The sequence below is a fragment of the Mastacembelus armatus genome, chromosome 6 (assembly GCF_900324485.2).
Source record: "Mastacembelus armatus chromosome 6, fMasArm1.2, whole genome shotgun sequence".
NCBI classification, from domain to species: domain Eukaryota; kingdom Metazoa; phylum Chordata; class Actinopteri; order Synbranchiformes; family Mastacembelidae; genus Mastacembelus; species Mastacembelus armatus.
The window spans coordinates 6,307,981-6,332,769 of NC_046638.1; the positions used below are offsets into that span (position 1 = coordinate 6,307,981).

Genomic DNA, 24,789 nt, shown 5'->3' on the forward strand with positions numbered 1-24,789 from the left:
TGATGGAAGATGAATGAAGCAACTAGCTAGCTTGTGGTTAGCGAATACAACATAACATAGCAACACAGCATAGTTCTGGACCCTCATATAATGGAACAACAAACCAACGAACAATAAAGACACATTTAGAGCTGCTTACAGTGTCTGCCTACAGGGCTCTACGTGCTGGCTAAAGAAATTAAGCCAAATGATCCAAGAGTAGCTTGCTAATGAACGCTAGCATGCACGGGAAGCAGTCGGTTTGGTGGATGGATGGTTGAAATTTCTAACACACCATCTCGAGAGGGTAAATAATTCAAAGACACATTGTTGTGCCTCGGAACGACATTGTATTGATCATTAAATACACAGATACAGCTAACCTAGCTGCGTGTTAGCTAGCTAAACAACTTAGCCTGTTATCTTTAGCTGCGTCTGGTGCTGTTTGTTTACTGTTTAGTTTAATGATGCTTTTCATGAATGTGCACTAATGGTCAGAATCAGGCAGCCGTGTATTGTGTTTCCCATTTCTAAGAAAACTGCCCTCTAACCCACTTTTGGCTCACTCTGACAGGCTGATGCGACGGTGGCACCATGTACCCGAGCTCTACTAACCACATGAAGAGCAGCAGCATTACTGAGCTTCTGGGTGCCCTATGTGACTGCAGTCTGTCTGGAGTATCGTGGAAGCGCCGTGCCCTGGGAGGAGTATCAAGAGAAGGTTACCGCAAAGCTCTCAAGAAGCGTGCCTACGGTGCCCTGCTGTCTAAACTATTTCAAGATGGCACCAAAGGGTCTGCCTCAGGACCAAGTGCTACAGCAAGTACACCACCGAGAAACAAAGTCCTGATGATTTGTTTTGACCTACGAGTGGCCGGGTGTCGAGAGGAAGCAGAGAGGTTGGAAGAGCAGCTGGGGATGTTGCCAGAGGGAGCATCCTCTGGCCTGAAGGAAGTAGATGCAGTCCTTGAGCTCCTGGTGCACCTAGCTGGTTCAGCACCTCCACCTCCTACCTCTTTCAGCACGGACTACATGAGACGAGAGCGGCCTGTGCTGCGCAGGCCTCGACCCTGGGGCTACCAGAGCGAGGAGCTGCAGAGGCTAGAGGCCCGTGCTTGGGGGTTAGTGTGTGGGGAGGAATGGGGGACTTTGGAGAATTTGTGTGGAACTCAGAGGTTGATGGATGCCCCTCCTGGTACAGGGCTGCTGGCTCTGAGGACTAAAATGGAAATGGAAGAAAGATTTGAGAAGGAGACCAGGATGACACTGTTTGGAGCACTTCAGAACACTCGCACTTCAGACCTAGACATTAGACTGGATCTGCCTCCTGTTCCCAGTAATATTGATGTAACTGGGCTGGCTATTAGGGTAGGGTAGATTTGTGTCTAATGCACATTGTTAAATTGGAGATTTTTTTTTTGTTTTTGTCATAGGGCCTCTTTCCGACTGAGTAAGTTGGTTCATGTTTGTGTAGCAGTTTAAACGAAGTTTAAAACTCTAAATTATGCACTGTTATCATCAGTCATTTTGGTTGTTTGCACAGGTCCCTCCATGTATAGATCAGTCTGAGGATGAGGGCTTCCAGTCAGCCTCCAACCTGACCCCAGACTCTCAGTCAGAGCCCAGCCCTATTCCAGATATTGACATATGGGAGGCTGTCCGTACATTTGAGCCTGGAAGATGCCGCTATTGGGAGTCTGTTGGCTGGTAAGTGATATGTCAGTAATGCTGTAGAAAGTTTAAAAGTTCTTTTATCACAATTACTGCTCAGAGAAGACTTTACCTATATGAAACTAAATCAACAAAAATGTTAAGTAGCTTGCTAAGGGCTGCAACTACTAATTGTTTTCATCACTGCTCTACCCATTGATTAGTTTTGATGAAGTGATTAATCATTAAGTTTATAAAAGGTCAAAACATTTAGAAGAATACCGTTTGCAAGTTCCCATAGTCTAGGGTGATGTCTTCAACATGTTTGTGCTTTCAGTTTTTCTTTCCCTTTCTGGAACAAAATACCAAATGCGAATCTGTTTGTTCCTCTAGCCCACCGGGGAAAAGGGAGTCTCTCTATCTAACAGAAGGTGGTAGGGAGGCTTTCGACCAGCTCTATCGACTATGGGAGGGGGAGATTCGGGTGGTGAGCACCAGTACACCCTCTCCTATCCTCCTGCTGCCCCTGGACTCTCAGACACAGCTGGTATCTGACCTCCTCAATGTCCTAATTGGAGTGGCATCCACAACTTTCCCTCTTAACCAGGTGCATTTCATTATCTTGATTTATCACTCTCTTAAAGGCAATAACACAATTTAGGGCTCAATCTGACTGAAGTGGTAAAAGTGAATGAACTGATAAAAGCCTAGTGACAGCATACAATTACTGAAGAAACACTAGAGAAAAGAGAATCATGGGAGAGAATCAATGCGCAATCTGTGCATGTTTGATGAAACAAACCCAGCTGATTTTTAAAAGCACATTACCTTGAAACTGAAAATAAAACAAAAAAGTGACAGTCTTAAGCATATACTCAAGTCACTCACCTGACATACAGTAATACATTAAATGAAGAAACAAAACAATTCCTAATGGCAAAAACAAAACCACAGGAGAGCTCTTCTGTTGCTTTATTGTTTCCCATTAATGTTTTATATTTCCAGCAGGTTCTTTTTACAACATCAATCGAATCTTAATTCCCTTGTTTACTCCCTTAGCTCCTAATATTGTTTATCTGGCAGACTTTTATAATTTACTGTAACATGTCTGCTGGACAGGTTGTGGACCCTATATCATGAGCACCCCCAGCACAAACAGTGATCTAATGCAATAGTCATACATCAAGTTCTATGTTTGTGATGTCAGATGATCAGAAGTGTTTCTTAGACCTAACTGTAATCTTTGATCCTGTGGTTTGTGGTGCTGCAAAATATTGTCTTATGTTATTTTTGCACCCCCAGAAGGTTCCTGTCTAGGAACTCTGTATCCAGTTCTAATAAAAGAACCATGGGAAGGACAAAATAACAGCCACCTGATTATATATTGCAGTCTAATATAATAACACCAACAACCATGTCTTCAGAAATCACCATGGAGGTGACTCTCTGTCAGCCACAACAAAAATTCAATATTGCACGCTTTGCAAAGACAATTTTTGCTCCCGGGCTATTTTATTGGATGTTATTAGACTGTACAGTTATTCATTGTATTTTGTCCACCATCTGTAAATGTGTAATCTCCTTCCCAGAATGTTCAATTTGACGTAAGACCTGGTGTTTGCGTGTCCGGAGCCTCTCCAGAGAGTGTGTCTCGTCTCTTGGGGGAACTGGCCCAGTATGGTACTTATTACCTGAGGCTTAGCCGCTTTTCTCTGCAGAGTGCTGACAAGAAGGGCCTAGTCTTTCAGGTATGTTTGTATAATCTTAATTAATGCCATGTAGACAGCACATTTAACTTCTCATGTCTCCACTCACTTGATGCATAGCACAATTATGACCAGCAAATCCAAATTGGTAGAAACCCGAGGAGATTAAGAGTAGGTTTAAGCATTTTCTTATTGTTTTAATAATTACCAATGAAGCTTAAATTGAACTTCAGGGGGACCCAGGCTAAAATAGCAGACCAACCAGCCCCGAGTTGAAATAAAACCACAATATTTATTAGTACTCAAAAAGAAAAATATGCAATGCTAAACCTAACTACAATACACAGTCTGTAATACACAGAAAAAAGATGCAAGGAAAAAACGAACAGCAATTGATTAACTCAGATTTATCAGCTGAACCTACCACCTTTGTGACATAAAGCTGACAACATACAATACAAAGGAATTATGGAGTAAGTGCTGACGGAGAAAGCACACACTACAACTACTCTGGGTATAAGCAGGCAGCAGAAATTGGCAAAGAAGGCCAGAAAAGCAGTCTCTCATCTCTTATATTCCCCCAGATGGTTTGTGATTGGCTGCATGTCCCCACATTTACCAGCCAGGAGCATCTAGAACTGAGGCTCAAAGAGCAATATTTCATGTTATTACAGTTTAACCGTTGTACATTCACCTGAGAGAGTAATAACAATATTGTATAAGATGGCATTTTATATCAGCAAAGATAGTAAAAAGTGTGTGCCTCTCCAAGGCTTTTACAGGTGGTCTGCGGAAGTATCTGCATTACTACAGGGCTTGTGTTCTTAGCACTCCACCCACCCTCAGCCTGTTGACTATTGGTTTCCTCTTTCGCAAAGTTGGCTGCCAACTCAGGTGAGGTCAAAACTGGTATTTTCTATTCTGTGTTATTCTGTGTTGAGTTCACACTTCTAAAGCTTGACCCACGTTAGTCCAGTGGAGTCGTGTCCTGACAGACCTTGATGCCAATATTATCAGATCAAAAAATCTCTGCTTTGTTTTAATCAAAGGTACCTGTCAGAGCTGTGCTGTGTAGACGGGCCTTTGGGTGCAGGCCAGACTACCTTCCCTGTGGTGAGTGTTCTTTTATCTGCAAACTGCAATATGTCATCCATCAATGCTGTGTTTAGTCTGTCAAATGGGATGTCAGCTCAGTGCCATGTGGCTTTCCTTAGGGTGTTAAGCTGCTGTCCTACCTGTACAACGAAGCACAGAATAACTGCAGCAATGAGAACTATCCAGTCCTGTTGTCTCTGCTGAAGAGCAGCTGTGAACCCTATACACGGTCAGTCACTGTGCGTCTCATATAGTCGTGCCCTGAAAACAAAATGGTAAAACCCAAGGACATGACTTTACTCCACTGATGTGCGGAATTTGCTGTATTGATTATTTTTCCGGGACTGTCTCAGCTGTCTGACTTTTTACTGTGCTTCACTTAGGTTTGTGTCTGACTGGGTGTATAGTGGCGTGTTTCGAGATGTTTATGGCGAATTCATGATTCAGGTCAATGAGGAGTACCTCGGCTACAGAGGTGAGATGACACACACATGGCATCGCATAAACACTCTGGCTTCAGTCAGCAGGTTCTGAAAATAAAAAGCCAGCCAGACAGATTGTCTAGCAGAAAAAAATAGATTTCATTACAGCCTTTATTGCCTGCTTGGATTTGTCCTTGTGTCTATAAAGGATGTCATGAAGTTATTGGATGATAATCAGTGGGAAACAGAATCCGCTCCCACAGCTGTGGGGACCAGAGCCATCTCTTCTCAGTAAGCCACAGGGGCAAACACAAATAAATAATGTTCTTTTATTCTCTTTAGTTGGTATTCTGGCTGAAAGAAAACATTTTCTGAGATAATTTCTTTCCCTTACATCTCCTCTCTTGTAATTGTCCTTGACAGTTATGGACAAACTGAATTAGTATTTTTGTCTAATTAATCAGTTAAGGAGAGCAGAGGAGTAATGTTAAAATGAGTAGTATGGATATGTTTTTGCTTTACAGTAGGGTGGGTCCCGATTGGATCGGTCAGATCAGTATGACAACCATGTCTTGTTTTGTCTGTGTACCTCTATTTAATTGTCAAGGCAATAATATATAGATTTGACTTTAAACTTTTGATCCAAAGACATATTAATTTCAAGTCAAAGCTCGATTGCGTGGGTTGCAAGTAGACCTGCAGCTGAAAATTTGAAAATCCCATTTTGTGCTCTGGAAAAATAAAGTACACTGTTTTTAACATAATATAAACAAAGGATTAATCAAGAAGCTCATTTACAGATCAATGACAATTGTTAGTTTTTCTACATTAGGTTATCTCCAAGTAAATAGTCTTCATAAAGTCATATTCCTAAAACTAGTACACTTTGTTTCATTTTGACAGAACTCCGTAAATATATATTTTTTTATGAATCATTTTAGCCTGTCCAAATATTGTATGTCATGCAACAACCGATGCAAGGTCACACCGTCACCTCGGCTTTGTCTGGCTAAGAGGTTCATTTGCTCATCGGCTACACCTCATCAACTCCTCCATTCAACCTCTGCTCTTCTTGTTCCTGCCTTCTGGAGGACACAAAAATGTCATTGTTCTCCTCGAAGTCCATCGGCATAGAAGCAATCAGCGACTAAGCTTTCTTAGCAAGCCGCAGGGCTTTTGTAGAGAACTCTGGAAACTCAGTGCATTCATGTTCTCTTATGCTTTTTGCTTAGGATCACTGAGCTAAGCACTAACAATTTCAAGTAATTCAAGCAGCCAGAGCTTTGCCATGCCCTGTAAGACATACTAACATGGAAAGGTTTTAGGCCCAGCACAGGCTAGGTATTATCCTAACCACTATTACTTTTTGTACTTCAGTTGTGTGAGTCTTCTGCTGTATGAGGTGTAATGGACCAGTAAACTATTGGATCTAAATTATAGAACAGCATGTAACAGGCATCTCTGAATTTCTGCAGACAAACACTTCTGGGTTCAAGGCTACACTCTAATCTCAAAGGATGTGGAGGATTGTGTTCCTATCTTCCTGAGACATATCGCCAACGATGTGTATGTCTGTGGCAAGACCATCAACCTCCTCAAGATCTGCTGTCCACAGGTTTGTTTTACTTATTTGGCATATCCACATTTCCAGATGATGGATTTTGTGCAGCTGAATGTTGAACAAATATATCACTAAATGTAAACTAATTTATATTTCCAATTTACAGAACAAAGAGATTGCGTATATGAAATGCTAATCCTAAAGATTAATCTGCCATATTTGATTTGCTTTTTCCCCCTTGCTGTTACCCCCATTCCTTGTATTGTATTTGCTTAGACATAAACAGATCGGCTTTGACATCAACAAAATCCCCATGTACTGCACAAATTATCCATCTGCCACAACAAGGGTTTGGTCTATTTGGAAATCCATACTGTCCGCAAGGATTGGGCCAAATAATCAGTGTTGTGACATCTGGGGGACATGGCTTTCTCTAAATCGTTATCAATATAGTATTATTTGTATTGTGATAGAATCTCTTGAGGCAGATCATTTATTGTAGATGTTTCAACTCTGAGCTGCTTTTGATAGCGCAGATCTTTGCCATTTGGAGGCTGCTTTGTAAAATGCTCTCATGTCAGATGAGATATTTTAATAATCAGTTAAAATTGCTAAAATGATTTGTCATGTGCAAGTGCCAACTAGGGCTGCAACGATTACTCGAGTAAATCGAGAAACTCGATTACAAAAAACAAATTCTTTGCCTCGAGTCTTCGTTTAATGACTATCACTTGCGTTATCGGGCCTGCTCCGCCGAGGGATCATTGTTCCACACGGACCGTAATCACTGTCGCACAACGCATTTCCGTATCAAAAGTATATGGCAGATAGCGAAACTGGAAAAAAAAAAACCGTAAAAGGCAGAACATGTCCAAAGTTTGGGATCATTTCAAACTTAAAAAAAGATGACAACACGGTGCAATGCCTGTATTGTAAAGTAGAACCGGCGAACAACAACACCACTTCATCAATGCTTCAACATCTGAACAGAAAGCACAGTTGTGCTCATCCAGCGGAGCCAACACAAGGTAACATCATTTTAAGGTAACCTGTCGTTTCTGTCAGGTATTACACAATAGTATTATTGTTTCAAAAAGTCTATTTTATCCAATCGCTCGAGTAATCGCTGAAATATTTGGTAGAATACTCGTTTCCAAAAATGATCGATAGCTGCAGCCCTAGTGCCAACTATGCTGCTGCCCCATAATCTAAAATGTGAGGATTTGCTACTTTACTGGCCTGTGGGACAAAATAGAAAACATCATCTTGGATACTGTAATTTTAGAGACAAAAAGTTGATTTATACAGAGTATGATTCCCAGATTATTATATTGCCAGTGATAAAATGACTTGTATCAGAGGATATCAAGGCTACAGTAACAATTCCATTAATTATCAATTAATCACTCAATTATTTATTAGATTTTTTTTTTCTTTTAATTGGTCAGCAAAATCTTTGAAAGTAATAGAAAGTTTCCATTATTCACACAACCCAAGGTGGCATCAATGCTGCCTGCAAGCACAGGAGTTATACTTTAAACTGAAAGGACCCCTCACTTGGCACAAGGCTTAACATGCCAGACAAATGCTAAGCTTCAGCGAAGCGTTGGAAGTGTTATTTAATTGTATTTAATTTTCTCTCTTCTTTGTGACTCACCTACTGATTCACCAGCCCATGATGTTTTTTATGACTTGCCCTACCTGACCTAAACCACAGAGCCCCTTCTCCTGACTAATTGGCATTCTGTAACCACAGCATTTCTGTGTTCTGGTCTTGGAGAAACTGCAGGATCGCTACAAATAAAATAAGTTGTATACATTAAGGAGACGGTTACTTATGGGCTTGCTATTGGCTAATAAGTCAGTTTATCATGGCCAATGATAGTGTAAATAAATAGATAACATTGCAACCAGTAATAGGACAAAAATGTACAGCCAAAATGACCAAAATAAAACATTGCAAAAATAGTTTTAAAACATATTTACATGATAAATTTAGAATTACACAAAAGTCAGTGTGGTTAAAATGTTTTTTTTTCTTTTAGATAAAAGCTCACCATATTTCTAATACATGTTTATGTCTATTTGGCATGTGATTATTAATTTCTATTCAATTTTAGTCTCATATTTTTCATGACAATAAAAGATATGTAAACTGAACTTTGGCTTAATCACATGGATTTGTGATATAACATTTACATTTTGCAAAAATTATATGTGTTGGACCGAGACCAAATAGTAGGTATGAATGTGCAGCGACACCAGAGACTTTATCTCTGTAATTTAGATGGAGTGATGTAAAGCTGAGGCAGAAAATGTAACAACTGATCTGCACTTTGAATTCAAAGTAGATGTAAACCACTCTTTGCAGAAATCACTACATACGGATGGTTGACAGAGTAAAGGAAAATCCTGAATGCTTGACACCTTTAGTGAGAGGATCCAATGGCATGTTGCTGGTATAGTTTAGGTCTACTTTTTCCCTTAAACAGAGCAGTCACTTCAAATCAATACAGAGTTGTTCTGAGTGATCACCTTTATGCTATTATAAAACATTTATGTCTTGATGGGAGGGGTCTCTTCCAGGATGACAGTGACCCACCCATAGGGCAATGGGCATCACTAAATGGTTCAATGAGTATGAAAATGATGTGAATCATATGCTTTTGCTTTTGAACTCACCAGACTGTAACTCACTTTAACGCCTATGGGAGATTTTGGAATGACATGTTAGACAACACCCATGAAAATGTCAAATGAGGAAATATCTTTTTGGAAAAATGATGTTCAGGTCCTGTGGTGTGTAGCCCAAGGTGCACTTGGTCGCCCACACGTTACCAAGACACTTGCTTTTTCTTTAATTTGTCACCCGTCCATAGCTTCCCATTTATATTTATTTCCAAATGTCTTCTGCATACATTGCTGTTGTTTGGATTTACTATAAAAATGAGTCACACATCTCAGATAGCACATATTTGATTATGAAACTTGGATATGTTAGTGTTATGTAGCACGAGAGAGTCACCACGATTAACACTTAAATCAGTGAAGTTTATAGCAGTAACTGTCGGCTAACTTTGTTTCCACAGCACTATATCTGCTGGTCAGAGCTGCCGGTGCCTCGAATTGCTGTCACCTTCTCCCTCCAGGAGGTTGAGGAGATTGAAAGGGACTGTGCTGTGTACCGTGGGCGTATGGAGAGGATTGCTAAGCACAGCGCCATCAGCAGGGAGGAGCAAGTACTGAAACACATACATCATTTCATGCAATCTCAAATTTCTGTATTCTGTATGTTAATATTGCTTCTCCTCAGATATGCGTGACAAAAGCTTTGGTCAATTTTAAATAAGGATATAAAAATGTTTTTACTATGCAATAAATAATAGTAGTCATGCAGTCAACATAGTGTATTACCTTAATAAAGACACCATTACAGCTAGCTGACTTGGAATTTTAAAAATTAAGGGAAGGCTACACTTTGAGAGAGGGAATGCAAAGCTGCAGGACGACTTGTCATTACATAGGTTGTTCCCTGAAGACAGAGAGAAAGAGAAGCTGTTTTTTTTTGTTTTTTTTTTTTTTTTAAAAATATGATCCATGATTGTGACACTGCCCTGCAAGTACTGAGAATTTCAGCAGCAATAATGACTTCTTGTCTTTCTGTTATTAGGCCCTACGAACAGAGCAGGCACGCCAGGAGCTGATCAATCAGGTCAGAGAGTCAGCAGCCAAAACCCTGGAGAGCATCCGTGGTTAGTGCTACACATACAAACACACACTGCAAGTATAATTTTATATAATGGTTGTACATACACACCCTCATCCGGCTAGGTTTGTCTTTAACAAATCTGGGTATAACCCACACTGGCCTGTTGACTCTTAACTCTGAGAGCTTTCTTTGGCTCCATTCATTCCTCTCAGGAAATCAGCACACAGGCAATTGCAGTGAGGGAAGCTTTGAATGGCTTCCAGTACTACAGGCTGTGAAATCTAATCATTGCTTACACAGTTTAGCAAACTTCTCACGTCATTCATTACTTCAAAAGATGTGTGGCAAAGTTTGCAAGTAGACGTGGTTGAGTGGGGAATGTCTGGCCTGATGCTCTGTGTGTCTTTTGGCATAGGCATAGTTGTATGTTTACTTGAGGCAGATGGTAATGTTGTTTTGTGTGTGTGTGCATGTGCATGATAAAAAGGCAGAGAGGTTATGTACTTTTCTATGTGGGGGGCTAAGCAGCCTGCCGTTATCTCGTTCGCCTCCTGTAGGGCGCCAGGTGTCGCAACGTCTGGCTGAGGAGGCCAAGAAGAGAGAGCGTTTTGAAGAGCTGAAACAGCACCTGGAGCAAGAGCAAGAGGTAGTCAAGTGTGTGCATGTGTGCGATGTCTGATAGAGGAAAAAGAAGAAATGTTATGTCTGAATAAGACATTTCGATTTGTGCTGTTTTGAGTTTGTCTGTTTACAAGAGAAATGTAAAAAATAAAGATGAGCAGGTGAATTTAAGAGAGTAAGCAAAAGTGATAGATGACAAGAGACTAAATTACAAAACAAGGCAGTTTTTTAATGCTGAAGGTAATTGAATGTCAAAATACTTCATAGCATTAAAAAAAAAAAAAAAAAAAAAAAACAATTTGGATTTATACATTCAGCTACTGCATTTGTGTTAAATGCTGAAAGCAAAGGGGTGTGTGTGTGTGTGTGTGTGTGTGTGCGTGCGTGTGTGTGCGTGCATGTGTGTGTGCGCGTGCGTGTGTAGTGGAGAAGTGCAGCCAAAAAGAAGCAGGAGGAGGATGACTTCAGCTTTGCCAGAGAGCTGCGGGACAGAGAGAAGAGGCTACAGGCCCTGGAGGAGCATCTGGAGCAGAGAGCCAGGTTTGACTGCTTTTACAGCCACTACTAGAGATGTAAATGTTTTATTGATAATTGATCAATCTCAGTTAAGAGTTTATTTGATCTAGAATATATGAACTGACTTTGTGCAAACGTGGGACATCAGTTCCATCTGTGCAGGACACTTCAGAGACTGGACTTTTTCCATGTAGTTGGGACATCTGTGTGATGCCGTAGCATGACCAAATGTTATCAGTCTGTAATGCAAACATGGCATGTCTGTGGTTTCTCATATGATGGCTAAAAACTGTCATTTACTTTCAAGAAATGTTGGATATCAGTTTACCAAAGTTGAAAGGAGTTCCTGTCATCAGGGGCTTTTCATCTAACCAGTTCAGTTTATTTACCTTCCTTGCAGTGATAACTTTTGCAATGATTCAAAGTATTTAATTTGCTTGAAAAATACCTCGCCAGGTGTGAAACTATAGCTTTTATACACGGAAAAACAGATTTCATATTTTACAGCGTTTACCTGATACATTAATTGTAGATCATTAAAGATGGTTGATAACAGGTGAAGGAAATGGCTCGAATTGAATGAAATTCAGAGCTATCACATATTCACAGACACATATTGGAGGTTAACTCTTTGTTTTTGCTGCCAGCATTTAAGACCAGATGATTAACTAGTCACCAGATTAATTGATACTGAAAATAGTCATTTCTTGAAACACTGCATATTTATAACTTTTGTAGACATGCCAGTTTCTCTAGATACGAACCTCACCTAAATTTAGATTTACTCAAAGCTTTTGTGTTTCTATACTTCCTACTAAATTGTAGGAAGGAGCTGATTGCTCAATACAGCCGTCTATCAGCAGAAGCAGCCTGCAGAGAGAGACGAGCCATGTGGAGGGTGCAGCGAATGAGGCTGGATGAAACCCGAGCTCAGTTCTTCATGCATGACAGGCAGCAGATTCAGGTTTGTAACAAAGTGACATTGAGCACCTACAAACAAAAGGTTATGAACAACTATTACATTATTAATTAGCATAGGCAAAGTCCTTTCAACCATACCTCTTGTGACTTCTTTCCAGGCAATACTTGAGAAATATCCCCTAGGTCAGAAGAGACCTCCTGTGGAAGAGCTGCCCTCTGCTTCCTTACCACAACCAGCACCAGTATGACACCACACTGGTTCTTGAACATTAACCCAAGTTTTTTTTTTTTTTTTACTTATATGCTCATTTAAACTGCTTCCAGCACACATCCTCACATTAGCAACTTCTCTTACCAGGTGTCTCCAACTCAGGTGCTGTCTGAGAAGCAGCCAGTTGAGGCCCAAGAATCTGATGGTGTATCACCACCACCTGATCCATCTTCATCCACACTCACTGCTCTCACAGTAGACCCTGCTCTCATCTCTGAGAACATTGATATCAATGATTTTCTTCCAAAGTCACCAAATCCTGATAGTCAGCAGGTTGATATTGCTCTACAAGAAATCGGCTCTGACCTACCTGAAGCCTGCCCTACAGCACAACTTGTTGACTATGACTTCAGTGCCCCCTTTAGTCCACTTGAGGGCATTGCTGGCCAAGCCTCAGGACAGCCCCGCTCTCGCTGGGGACCTGTAGTCCAGCCTGATTTGATTCACAACCACCCCTCTTTCTCTCATATTTCCGTAGGAGAGAATATGTCTCAAGTGGATGTGAGTGTCCCCAAAGCCAACCCTTTTGGTCATGCCTCCAAATCCAGCTTTGCTCCAGGCCAGTATATCCCTGAGGAGCCCCAAAATATATCCAGAGCTTCCAGACCTCCATCTAAAGTCTCAGGGCAGGGAAGTGCCTCAAAAATAGACTGCAAACAAGAAGAAGCTTTGCCAGAACAGGACACTGAAGTGGAGAACAATAAAGTGGAGATATCGGAAAGTGAACAAGATGCAAAAGCTGAGAGTAAATCTGTTGCGCCTACACAAGAAAATGAAGCAGTAGATACTGCCCCTTCTGCCTCTCCCAAGAAAGGTCCTGATAATGGTGACAACAAAGAAGTGAGTGGTTCTAACCATCAATTTACACCACTTGAGGCTAACAGTCAAGACTACAGCTCAGATACTCAAGATAAGGTTGATGAAAATAATTTCTTGACAAAAACTCATGATCATGCTTCCAGTGGACATCTAAAGGTTGGAGAGCTGGTTTCAAATGTTGCCTCTCAACCTTCCCCCAGCATTCACGGACACTCCTCTGATGCTCACATAAAGGTTGGGCAGTTTGTATCTGATGTAACTACTCCCCTGCCATTACCCAGTGTTCATGGCCACATCTCAGATTCCCACATGAAAATTGGAGAACATGTTTCAGAAGTTGATGCTCCTCTACCTTCTCCCAGTGTTTATGGTCACTCTTCTGATGCTCACATTAAAGTTGGTGAAAACATTTCAGAATTTGTTGCTCCTCGTCCTACTCCGAATGTCCATGGTCATGCCTCAGATGCCCACATCAAAGTTGGGGAGCTTGTTTCAGATGTAGTTGCACCATTTCCTACTCCTAGTACCCATGGTCATTCCTCTGATTCGAATATAAAAGTAGGTGAGTTTGTTTCCAACATACCTGAAGCAAGACCTCGCTGGAGTAAGCATGGGCATGCCTCAGACAGCACGCTTCAACCAGGCTGTGTGGTATCTGGAGATGAACCACCTTTGTCCCCTCTGCCTGGAAGTTCTTATGGTCACGCCTCAGACTCAACATTAGGCATCGGATGTGTGGTGTCCAAAACCGAACCACTTCCGTCACCACTACCAGGCAGCGCCTATGGCCACTCCTCTGATTCAACATTGGGCGTAGGTTGTGTGGTTTTGGGGATGGAGCCAAAACGCTCTGCACTACCAGGGAGTGCTTATGGCCACTCATCAGATTCTTCACTTGGCATTGGTTGTGTGGTGAAGAGCAAAAGCAGTGGAACTCAGCAGAAAATGGAGGACTGTGAAGATAGTAAAGGTATAGGTGATACACAAAACACTCATTTGTGAGGATCTATAATTCATTACTTAGTCCACCCAGTTAATTGTTTTTAGGTCTTCAGTTTTAGTTGGTATATAGTTCTACCTTTGCATTAAAGTGTTAAAGATTTTCCATACTTGGAAAGATCAATATGGTGGCTTATTGCTCTGTCCCTCTGGTGTAAGGAATAGTACACAATAAATTAGGGTCCCACTGAAAACGTGTGTTCTATTTGTCTCTTACTTTTCTAAGGTTCTAAGTTAGAGAGCCCTGGTGAGCTGCTGGTTCAGGGCATAGGGTCCTGGGCTGCTGGATTCAGTATGTCTCCTGGAGAAAAGTCTGAGAAGGAATACCTTGTGGCTTTGTCTGCTCAGTACGAGGTGGAACACTATGAAGACTGCTACAACCTAATGGGTAAGTTTTGGAAAAAAAAAAAAACTAGCTCATAGTTTTTACAGGCAAGTATGATATTAAAGATTCAGCTCTTTGTATTTAAATTTCTTTTTTTTAATTGGGGCCAAACATTAGTGAAACAATTTCACCACCTTTGGAGAATGAATACAGACAACCATGTGTTTTATACCTGCTGCAATTCTAAATTATATATATATATATATATATATATATATATATATATATATATGTTGCTATCAATAGAAGAGACAATGTAACTACAGATAATTGCTAAAACAGAAGGGGATCCAAAACAAAACCTTGGGGAACTGCACGTTTTAACTGCAGGAAAGAATATAGAGTGATGTAAAATAACTAATTGAATAAAAAATTCAGTCAGGTAAACACAGTGAAATAACATCTTTTTTGGTAAATAGTATCACAGGCTTAACTAAGATCTGAGCTGTGAGACAAGATAACTGAGTGCATGTGTTGTATAAAGTTGTTGGTTACTTTTTTTTTTTTTTTTAAATGATATATATAAATGATATATTTTTACTCTCTGAAATTTAGTAATGAAATTTATATGTATTTTTAAGAACATCCAGTTTATATTGCAAAGAAATTGAAACTTTATTTGATGTAAATTTAAAACAAGCTCTTTTTACATGTTCAAGAATGATACATTTCCGGGGGCCGTTAAATATTTATTCTAGCAGCAGGCAAAGAGCCTGCATAAAAACTGATATTTCATAAAGGTATTAAGTCTGCTTCATGTTTGGTTGCATCAGGGTGTGTTGAAGTCCTACATTTTTCACTCTATGTTGATAGTTCAGTGAAGTTGCCATTATTTATGCCAGCTTCCAGTGCTTTCAAGAAATCAGTCGCAATCCACTCAAATGCATCTTCCACACCACTGATCAAGTCAGAACCCTGACTTTGTTTAGCAAAGTTATGTGACAAACAAAAATAAGCTGTTTAAGATGATAATATATTATGAATTAACTTTGCAGTAAACATTATGATGAATGTGTCACTTACATAAGCAGAAGTGTAAAAACAAATGTCTTTAAATATTCTCAAAGGTCACATCATTTTTTTTTTGTCTAACCAACAGTGGAAAAACCTAAAGAAATTTACTTTAATATCATAGAAGCCAATAAAAACATTTGAGACAGAGCATTTTTGACTTTTTTACTAAAGACTACTAAAAAAATGTAAGAGGTGTTGATTATTTGTTTGTTTTACTTATTTTGTATAACCTCTTCTGGAGAACTCTTAGTTATTAAATCTGTTCCATTTCCAGAGTGATATTTATTTAGCAACATACCTGTCTTTTTTCTCTCTCACAGCTTCATCCCCTGAGTGTCAGCTGCTGAAGCAGGTAACCCGGGGCCCATGGGGAATTCCTATGGACCCCACACTGCGCAGAGCTACAGACACCACTGCAGTCCAACTCAGCGAGATGGTTTCCCTGCCAGTTCTCATTAAACACTCTGTCACTACACCGCTCATCACACAGTAAGTGTCACTGAAGACATTCTATTTATAAGAGATGGTTTTAAAGTTTGGAGTATTTGAGAAACACATATTTTTATTTTACTTTTTACTATGTTTAGAAAAATGCAGGTGTGTTTTTTTGTTTTTTTTTTACTGATCTCGTGCTCCTAAATCCACTTAAACTGTAGCTAAGTGTATATTTTGCACTGCATGAATCATTTAAATTCCTATTACCTTCCACCTCTGTTGGTTCCTTTTTTCCTGTCTGAAACTGGAAGTTTGCCAGTTCCCAGTTTTTTCCTACAATACTTCTGCACAGTGTGCATTTTAGCAGTGTGCATTTTGTGTAAAGAAATGGCCATCTCATCCCTTTAGGCACACACTGGGGTGCAGTATATTCAGTGTTGAAATTCATAACCCTAAATTTTTATTAACATATTTTTATCTCAGGCGTAGATGACAGAGTGGATTTTGGCAGTGATTTTTATCTCTATTTTTGTATCTCTTCCTTGCTGACTTTTCAATGGAAGGGAACCTTTCCTAAATCCCACTCTTATATAAATGTGAATTGCTTAGGAATAATTTAAAGTAATGGGACTGAAACTGAAAAATAGCCACGAAAAGTCCCAGTGCTTTCATCAGAGCTAACTTCTTTCATCTCCACAACTTGTATCAAATTTGCAAATCAGCATCATTTAAGTCCTGACTCTTGTGTCAAAACTTTCCTCACCTTATCTTGGTCATCCTCTCACCTACTGTCTATCTCCAGTGTGTCTTTGGTGAACAAGGCTGTGGTGGACTACTTCTTTGTGGAGCTGGGGGTGGAAAGACACTTTGAGGCACTGCGACACTTCCTGCTGATGGAGGATGGAGAGTTTGCACAGTCCCTCAGTGATCTGATCTTTGAAAAGGTGATCTAAACTGTAGCTGTTGTCTCGTGTCTGATATGCACAGAATCAGGAGGTAGATGTTTGTTTTGTTGTTTTTGCCTTTTCAGAGAAGATAAATGTTGAATAGTGAATATGCTATTGAGGCAGACAAACACTTTAAATAAATGCTTATGTTGCTTTGTGTCTGCTGGATGTGTAAATAGGCATCTGTTTGCTAAGATGCTAACCATATCAACTTTCTAAGGGTTAATGTGTCAACATTGTGTTACAGCTTTTCTGTCCCTGATCTCCAAAACATCAAATACTGCAGGTTTCAGCATTACTGATGCTTAAACATGTATTTTATCGTATCGTATTTTATCTCTGAATTCTCTGCTCCTGTTTTGCAGCACATGATAAATCACTGCCAGATTTCAGGACTGCTTATGTCAAACTCAAGCTTCCTGCCATGAAATAGCACATGCAGCTTTTTGATAACACCTTGGTTCTGTTCAGTTAAAATGTTCATGTACATCTGTCTCTGGAGGCTCAAGAAACAGAAGGTTTTTGTTTGTTGCTGATTTCAGTCATTAGCACCCCTTCAGCCGGAAAGGGAGGTGATCATGGTAATCAGTTATCCGAAGTGTGTGTTTGAAATGAAAACCTGCCAGCTTTTAGGATCTGGTAGCATTTGAGATGGTAGAGCTATTAATGGTTATCCACGTTTGATCTTTGTGTGTCTGTTTGACTGATGTCTCCAGCTGGGCAGTGGGCAGACCCCCGGTGAGCTGCTGACCCCCCTGGTCCTGAACTCCATCCTCAGTAAAGCCCTGCAGTATAGCTTACATGGAGACACCCCTTTGGCCAGTAACTTCACCTTCGCCCTTCGCTTCCTCCCAGAGACCTTCCTTCCACATGCTCCTGACTCTCTCAACTGTTTGGAGCTACGCTACAAGGTGAGGCAGTGTCTTTTAATGGAGTAAGAAAGAGTGTACCCTTGGCTGAGTGGCAGCCTGAATGTGACAACCTGTCATGTTTTGACAAACAGCTCTGGGTGTGGAAAATGAGCTTATCACACACTTAAATGCCTAGGAGATTGATTGGAGTTGGGTCTTTTGCATGACATGCACCGTGACTAATACTGCACTTATTGTCTTCTCTCTTTGACTCATGTTTGTCACCTTCCCATCTGTCTCATGACTGTTCTTTCCTGCTGAGGGTCCCTCCCTCTTTGTCTCCTGCTTTGTATATTTTGCTTCCCTCTTTTTCTCCCCACATCTCTTCCTCTTTCCTTTCACTTCCACCCTTCATCTCTCACCACTTGTCTTCCGTTCACAATCCTCTCACCTCCTTCATCAACGTGTCTACACTCGCACCTTTCTCCCTCCCTTCCCTCGCCTCATCTGTCATTTCTCCCTTTACCTGTTTTTCTTGACTGCTAATCTACTTTCTTTCACACTCACTTGCTGTCGCCCTTTCACACACTTTTTTTCTCCCCCTTGTCTTGGTGTTTCTCTCTTCTTTCATGCCATGCCCCAGGTGGACTGGCCACTTAACATCATCATCACGGACAGCTGCATGAACAAGTACAACCGCCTGTTTTCGTTCCTGCTGCAGCTCAAACACATGGTGTGGAGCCTCCGCGATGTCTGGTTCCACCTCAAGAGAACAGGTGAGAAGATGAGGCGTTAATCCTGGCCCTGCTCAAACTTTAAGAAGGATGAGTTAAGATTCCTATTGTTGTGTTTCAGTTGTTGATGAAATATTCATAGAGGGGAATGTTGCATTTCCTATTTATATGAAGTGTATTTCATACTAGTGAGTGTTATAAAAAACTGTGCATCTGTATGTTTAGTATTTTCTTGTCATAAGCAGACTAAGATAACCACAGTGACAAAGTGCTTGAGAATACAATTATCATAACTGTAGTTTCAGCTTTCAATTCTTTAGCATATGGATTATTCATTACTGATTCATGTGTATTGATTTTTGCCTAAAAGTAAAATAATGCCTGTCAGATGTTTCAAGAGCAGACAGCTCAAATTGCCATTTTTGTCAGGCAGTAAAACAGTGAAAAAGAGCCCTGATATACTGGATTTATAGATGTATAAGAAAGGATCCTCACATCTGTGAGTCTGTTACCAGCAAAGGTTTGGTGTTTTCCATGCTTGTAGCACTGTTTACGTCTTTGTTTTTCTCAGCGCTGGTAAAAGGGGCCGGTCACTCTGTGCAGTTCCGTCAGCTGCAGCTATACCGACATGAGATGCAGCATTTTGTCAAGGTGATACAAGGATACATCGCCAACCAGATCCTACAAGTGTCCTGGAGCGAATTCACAGCCAAGCTGGCCACTGCCAGCGACCTAGACGCCATCCACCACACACATGCAGACTACCTCAACAGAGCCATCTTCAGGTGAGGCTGGGAAATGCGCATACTGTAGTATTTATTGCAGTATAATGTTTGCTGTCATCTGTGTGCACAAAATAGGTGATATGATGTACTTTGATTTATTGCAGGAGAAAACAATTTGGAACAAGCCCAAATGTCCTTGTCTCCCCTTGAATACAGTAAAACATTTCAGCTGTTAGCCTGTGCACCCTATGTGAGAGGAGGCACAGATAACCTTGTAAACTGATTGACTGCATAAACTACATTAAGTACGTGCTGTATACACTTGAGTATGCAGTTGATTTAAAAACGCATGTGCCACTTTTAGAAGGAAGTTACACTGCACTTGGTCCTTTTAGCCTCATTTAATGATTGAATTAATAATGCTTTCAAATTAGTATTTGGCCCTTAATGATAGCATTTGTTGGTTAGTTTCCTAAAATTATACTTTAACTGACAGGAAATTATTTCAGCCTTCTTAAGACAAGTTAATTGAAATACCAGCTGGATCTGAGCCTACCATTTGAACCCTATGAATGAAGAAGAGTACTTCATTAATCCCTAAGGGGAAATTCAGTAATTTGCTAATTTCACATTAGAACGTGTTCTAATTTATTTATCAAACTTTTCTGGGTTATCAGCTTGTCTGAAAGGCAGTTTGAAGGTTCTTGTCATGTTTCTTAGACTTTGCACTCTCAACTCCTCAGGGGTTTGCTGACAGAGAAAGCAGCTCCAGTCATGAACATCATCCACAGCATCTTCAGCCTGATTCTCAAGTTTCGGGCCCAACTGATTGCACAGCCCTGGGACAGCCAGCAGGGGGAGGCAGTGCACCCCAGCTTCATTGCCATGCAGCAGTCATACAACACCTTCAAGTATTATTCTCACTTCCTCTTCAAAGGTAAGGATAGAATATTGCGTTGAATCCAATTTCATGAAAATTTAGCCTTTTTAAATACGAGGAAATGCAAATAAATTCTGAGAAAAGGATCATCAAAGTGAAGCAGTTCTGCTCCTTTCCTGTGATTCATTCAACACATTTTTATTGGACGGTTTAATGATTCAGCTGATTCTGTTTATCAATTATAAAACTAAAGGATGATAGCATACACTTGTCATCAATTCAATAAGTGAAAAATAGCCACAGCAATAAAACAAACTGAGAAAGCATCAAAAAGCCCAGAAAATCTCTTAAATATTTGTTATCCATATTTTGTACACCACCAGACAAAAGTCTGGACACATTTTGTCATTGTATTTAATGAGAAAGTGTGTCCAAATGTTTGACTATAGTGTATATGCTGTGTATGTTTGATACTGTAAAAAGCAAAAATATACAAATTGTCTTATGAAGTTAAAATTTGGATATTAGAATAGTTAGCCTTCATCTAGTCACTAAGTTGCAGAGACAGGAAACGGGAGAAACCTACAACACAGGCTGCCATTTTTAAAGCATTTTAAATGTCTAAATGTTGGATTATTGATCATGAACACATTCATGCATGAGCTTGATTGTTGCTGGTAATGCTGGGTCTAATTTTAACTACTTTAAAGATTGCTTTCCATCTTAATCTGTAATCCCTCAATTATTTAATACTTTTAATTTGAATCAGCAAAGGAATTAATGCCACCAGATAAATGCAGGATGAAACATACACTAATGCTACATTAAACTACTATTTTGAAGGTACATAAATGGAAATAATCTAAAGTATCTCATAGTGTTACTTAAGTGCATTACATGAGTACATTCACTTAGTTACTTGTGTGGTTGGTGTTTCCCCTTCCTGTGATTATAAATCTTTGGATTAATTGTTGTTTTATTATTTAAACTGTTGAATTTGTCTTGGTTAAATCAATGTGTTTATCAGCCATGTATTTTCTTCAAGTGACGTGAAAAAAATCCCAGAACTAACAAATGTCCCTCTTTTTGTTTTCAGTGGTCACCAAGCTGGTGAATAGAGGCTACCAGCCTCATTTAGAAGATTTCCTTCTTCGCATTAACTTTAACAACTACTACAAAGAGTCCTGAGGTGTGCGCCACTGTGTAAGTTGTACATGAGCTTAATTTCATGTTTCACATGATGCAGGCTATTTGTTGCTACTTATCCAATTCATTTTGTACCATGAATGTTTACATTTTTTAGAAAAATACATAACTAAATAGGCTTTGGGTCTTCACTCTATTGTATATTAGGGCATGAATTTGACAATGAAATCAAATTAGGCAGTCAACCTGCATCAATGTGCAAGATATGAATTTCACATCTATGTTCTTGTTTAATTAGACTCTAAAGTGTATACATTGCCAAAGTTTGTAGTTGAGATGATACTAATGTTGACTGCAATGTCTCACATGGTCATAAATTTTGAGTGCATATAAATTAAATGTCAACTATGTGTAAATACAAATGAACCGTACTTTTAGTAAATGTAACGAAAAGACATTTAGCCAAGTGAGATTTTTTTTTTTTTAATTAAAGATTGCATGTTAACATTGGTATTAGAAAACTAGGACAAATTAAGTGCAAAGTCTTACAGTTAGTGGATTCTGTCAACTTCAGACACTTAAAGAAAGGGGGTGAAGGAAGAAAATTCCATCCTTATGTTACAGAAATTTCTTTTCCACACCACACATACCAGATTTTTTGCAAAAATTTGGTTTACATCGTCTACAAAGCAAAAATAGCTCATCTGTAATAAGTCATCAATTCATAGGAACACCACGGGTGCCAGCTAGTGTAGTTTGCCAAACTCAGAAAAACATCCATAACTTTTGTAAGCCGATGCACAAAGGTCGTCCAGTAGTTTAGATTAATTGTGTGATTGAAGTGTAGCGACATCAAGAGGAAGGCAATTTTGCTGGAAGGACAAAATTGTCTTTGTAGCATCAGAAGAGACCTACTGATATAAATTTACACCAGGCAACAGAAAGAGAAATGCTTAACCATTATGACTTGAAGCAATAGTTTGACATTTTGTAAATTGTGTGCTTATTCAACATGGGAAGTTTGTCTGCGTAACTACGCAGTGAAGCAGTTTATGGAAAAGTATAGGTCAGTGAGGGTCATAAAGCACGCAGCTTTTAGTATTTGCAGGCAGGTGCTTTTCTAGAGATGAGCTAAACATGCTATAACATTACTGGGATTTGAATTATAGGTAGACAGATTTGGTACCATTTGACAAATGAAAAGACCTCCATTTTCAGTTCGGGCAAAGCTACTGGCTGCTGTATTCTCTTACTGGTTTGATAAAGTGAATATATACATTTACCCAATTGTCAAACTATTCCTTCAATTACAACATGTAAAGTCACAAGCAATCCAACATTATCATTATACATTATTTCACCAGTAGAGCAGGCAGCTGTACATGAAATATCCACACTTTATCCTTGGTGAGAACAGGTTTCTACCAAGAGCTCAGAGATGTATAATAGAAAAAGAAAACGTAACTTTCACAATCAACATTTAACCTCTTCTGTTTTACACATTCACGTAGTGCATCATGACCTTCTACTATTCACTCAGTGTTGCAGCTCAAATGGGCTGAAATTAAAGAAAACTGCACTGCGAACAGCTCAGCTCAGTGGGTTTTGCTTCTGATTTAATTTGCATTCCAACATATGAGCAAAGAGTGACTTGCTTTTCAGTAATTAATACCCCACTATAGTCTGCCTACATGCGTTACTGTAACATTGAGTAGAAATTTTTAGCATTACATCTCAGTGTAGAGGTTTTAATCTTCTGCAAAGACAACAAGAGAGTACGCCATAATTTAATCATGCACTGCATCCATCGTAGCATATTAAATCTGAAAGCTTTTAATGCAGCTGGCTAATTAAAAATCCTATAGACACTCAGATCATATTTACACAGGCTTTTAAGAAATGGAGTGCAAACAATTTTTAATTTTACTAAAAATTATTTAAAGAGTATCAAGCTGGCATATCTGAAGACTTGTTTTGTACTTTTGGTGGAGAATTTGTTGCACAACATTAGTGCAGTTTAGTCGGAGTGCATAACACAGCCAAGTCTTAACTTCAGGGGCAAGAGTGCAGCCAGAACAAAACCCATTTAGGTCTAATCACTCATTCCTACTCTATCCACTGCTTCAAGACAAATACACTCACACAGCCGGGATAACTAGTAACGCAACAGTCGCTGCTCTGCAGATTAAAATCAGTTCTTGTCTTAAAAGTCACTGATCCTTCAATTTCCTCATCTAGTGCAATCGTAGCCAGTCTGTGTTATTGTTAAACAGATATAAACATTGGAAATAACTTTTGTACATGACTAATAAAGAAATAAACACCAGGTATTTGCATGAGAGCAAGTTAACATGTAAAACAGAGTAAAGGAGTCAACTCCCCAAACAAACCTCAAACTATGTAAACATAAAATAAATGTAAACCTAAACTGAAACAAATGATCGACCACATTCTGTTAGATGGCTGGGGATATTAAACCCAATCAGTCCTTACATAGTGTCCCTTTTAATGAGAGTACCATCTTTAGTGGTTTAAAAAAAAAAAAAACAAAAAAAACGATAACACTCTTAATGCAAAGACTCCTGCTACAGCTTGGTCTGTGGAAAAGCAAATCTAATGGAACACACAAGATATGCTTTTAGGTCCAGGTAACTTGGCCTGCCACTGACTTCTGCTTTTATCACTACAGCAAACTGAAAATCTAGTAATACAGGGTCAGTGGAGGTAAACTAGTCTTTAATATAGATGTTAAAGTCCTAGAGTTGCTGAAAGGGTGTCATGATGAGATGTCATTCAGAAAGACTTCTCACCTTGGTGGTGGTTCTTTTTTTTTTTGGTCTGGACTAGAATTAGGCCTCAGACTCCAGATCTTCATGTCCTGCTCCATTCGTTGTGTCGCCCATCTCAGGCTCCAGCAGCAGGAACTTCCCATCGTTGGTTAGAGGCATGTTCTTCATCAGCTCGGCCAGGGCCTCTGGGTCCTTGTAAAATCCAGAAAGAAAGAACTATAGTTTTTTTTTTTTTTCTTCCCCATTTTGTGTTTAATCTTCTGAATGTACCTATAGTATAGCCACTGCTTGTCATAAGGCTACAGGAGGTTAGCTGTGTAATTATATTCATTAAATTATCTAATTTAGAGACTTTTGGTTTCATCTTGAGTCTCTTTGTTGTCACTAAACTGTGATTCACTGTGAAGTTAAGATGAAAAATGTAGACATTTATATTTTTTTTATCAGATGTAAGAGAATAAGCTTTTTAAAAAAAACAAAGATACCAGAACAAAGCAAAACATTTCAGTGAAGAATTTTAAAGATAATGAAAATGAATAAATGGAAATTTATACAAAGGGTGAGATAAAATACAGGAAATTGTTTTAGGTAAAGGTTTTCTTTTAAAAGTTGTA

General features: G+C 39.5%; 2 protein-coding genes across 3 annotated transcripts in view; one reads left to right on the forward strand and one right to left on the reverse strand.

Moving 5' to 3' along the window:
- The window catches only part of tubgcp6 (tubulin gamma complex component 6), a 25,368-nt gene continuing 579 nt past the window's right edge, over window positions 1-24,789 (forward strand). Inside the window, exons 1-26 of one of the 2 annotated variants that reach the window (XM_026310588.2) lie at window positions 1-286; window positions 554-1,347; window positions 1,523-1,686; window positions 2,023-2,236; window positions 3,219-3,377; window positions 4,108-4,229; window positions 4,385-4,448; window positions 4,550-4,659; window positions 4,814-4,905; window positions 6,328-6,467; window positions 9,503-9,652; window positions 10,084-10,165; window positions 10,680-10,768; window positions 11,168-11,283; window positions 12,085-12,223; window positions 12,339-12,422; window positions 12,539-14,240; window positions 14,496-14,657; window positions 15,989-16,157; window positions 16,906-17,047; window positions 17,767-17,961; window positions 18,545-18,677; window positions 19,207-19,420; window positions 20,104-20,297; window positions 21,337-21,443; window positions 24,234-24,367. In XM_026310588.2, the coding sequence (XP_026166373.1) occupies window positions 574-1,347; window positions 1,523-1,686; window positions 2,023-2,236; window positions 3,219-3,377; window positions 4,108-4,229; window positions 4,385-4,448; window positions 4,550-4,659; window positions 4,814-4,905; window positions 6,328-6,467; window positions 9,503-9,652; window positions 10,084-10,165; window positions 10,680-10,768; window positions 11,168-11,283; window positions 12,085-12,223; window positions 12,339-12,422; window positions 12,539-14,240; window positions 14,496-14,657; window positions 15,989-16,157; window positions 16,906-17,047; window positions 17,767-17,961; window positions 18,545-18,677; window positions 19,207-19,420; window positions 20,104-20,297; window positions 21,337-21,428 (5,502 nt within the window). In that variant the 5' untranslated portion in view covers window positions 1-286; window positions 554-573 and the 3' untranslated portion in view covers window positions 21,429-21,443; window positions 24,234-24,367. Of the gene's footprint in view, window positions 287-553; window positions 1,348-1,522; window positions 1,687-2,022; window positions 2,237-3,218; window positions 3,378-4,107; window positions 4,230-4,384; window positions 4,449-4,549; window positions 4,660-4,813; window positions 4,906-6,327; window positions 6,468-9,502; window positions 9,653-10,083; window positions 10,166-10,679; window positions 10,769-11,167; window positions 11,284-12,084; window positions 12,224-12,338; window positions 12,423-12,538; window positions 14,241-14,495; window positions 14,658-15,988; window positions 16,158-16,905; window positions 17,048-17,766; window positions 17,962-18,544; window positions 18,678-19,206; window positions 19,421-20,103; window positions 20,298-21,336; window positions 21,444-24,233; window positions 24,368-24,789 lie in introns of those variants that run through there. The other variant, XM_026310587.1, reaches the window with a different exon arrangement.
- The window catches only part of appl2 (adaptor protein, phosphotyrosine interaction, PH domain and leucine zipper containing 2), a 17,076-nt gene continuing 13,620 nt past the window's right edge, over window positions 21,334-24,789 (reverse strand). The window contains exon 21 of the mRNA XM_026310589.2: window positions 21,334-24,367. Coding sequence (XP_026166374.1) covers window positions 24,236-24,367 — 132 coding nt within the window. The 3' untranslated portion in view covers window positions 21,334-24,235. The remainder of the gene's footprint in view (window positions 24,368-24,789) is intronic.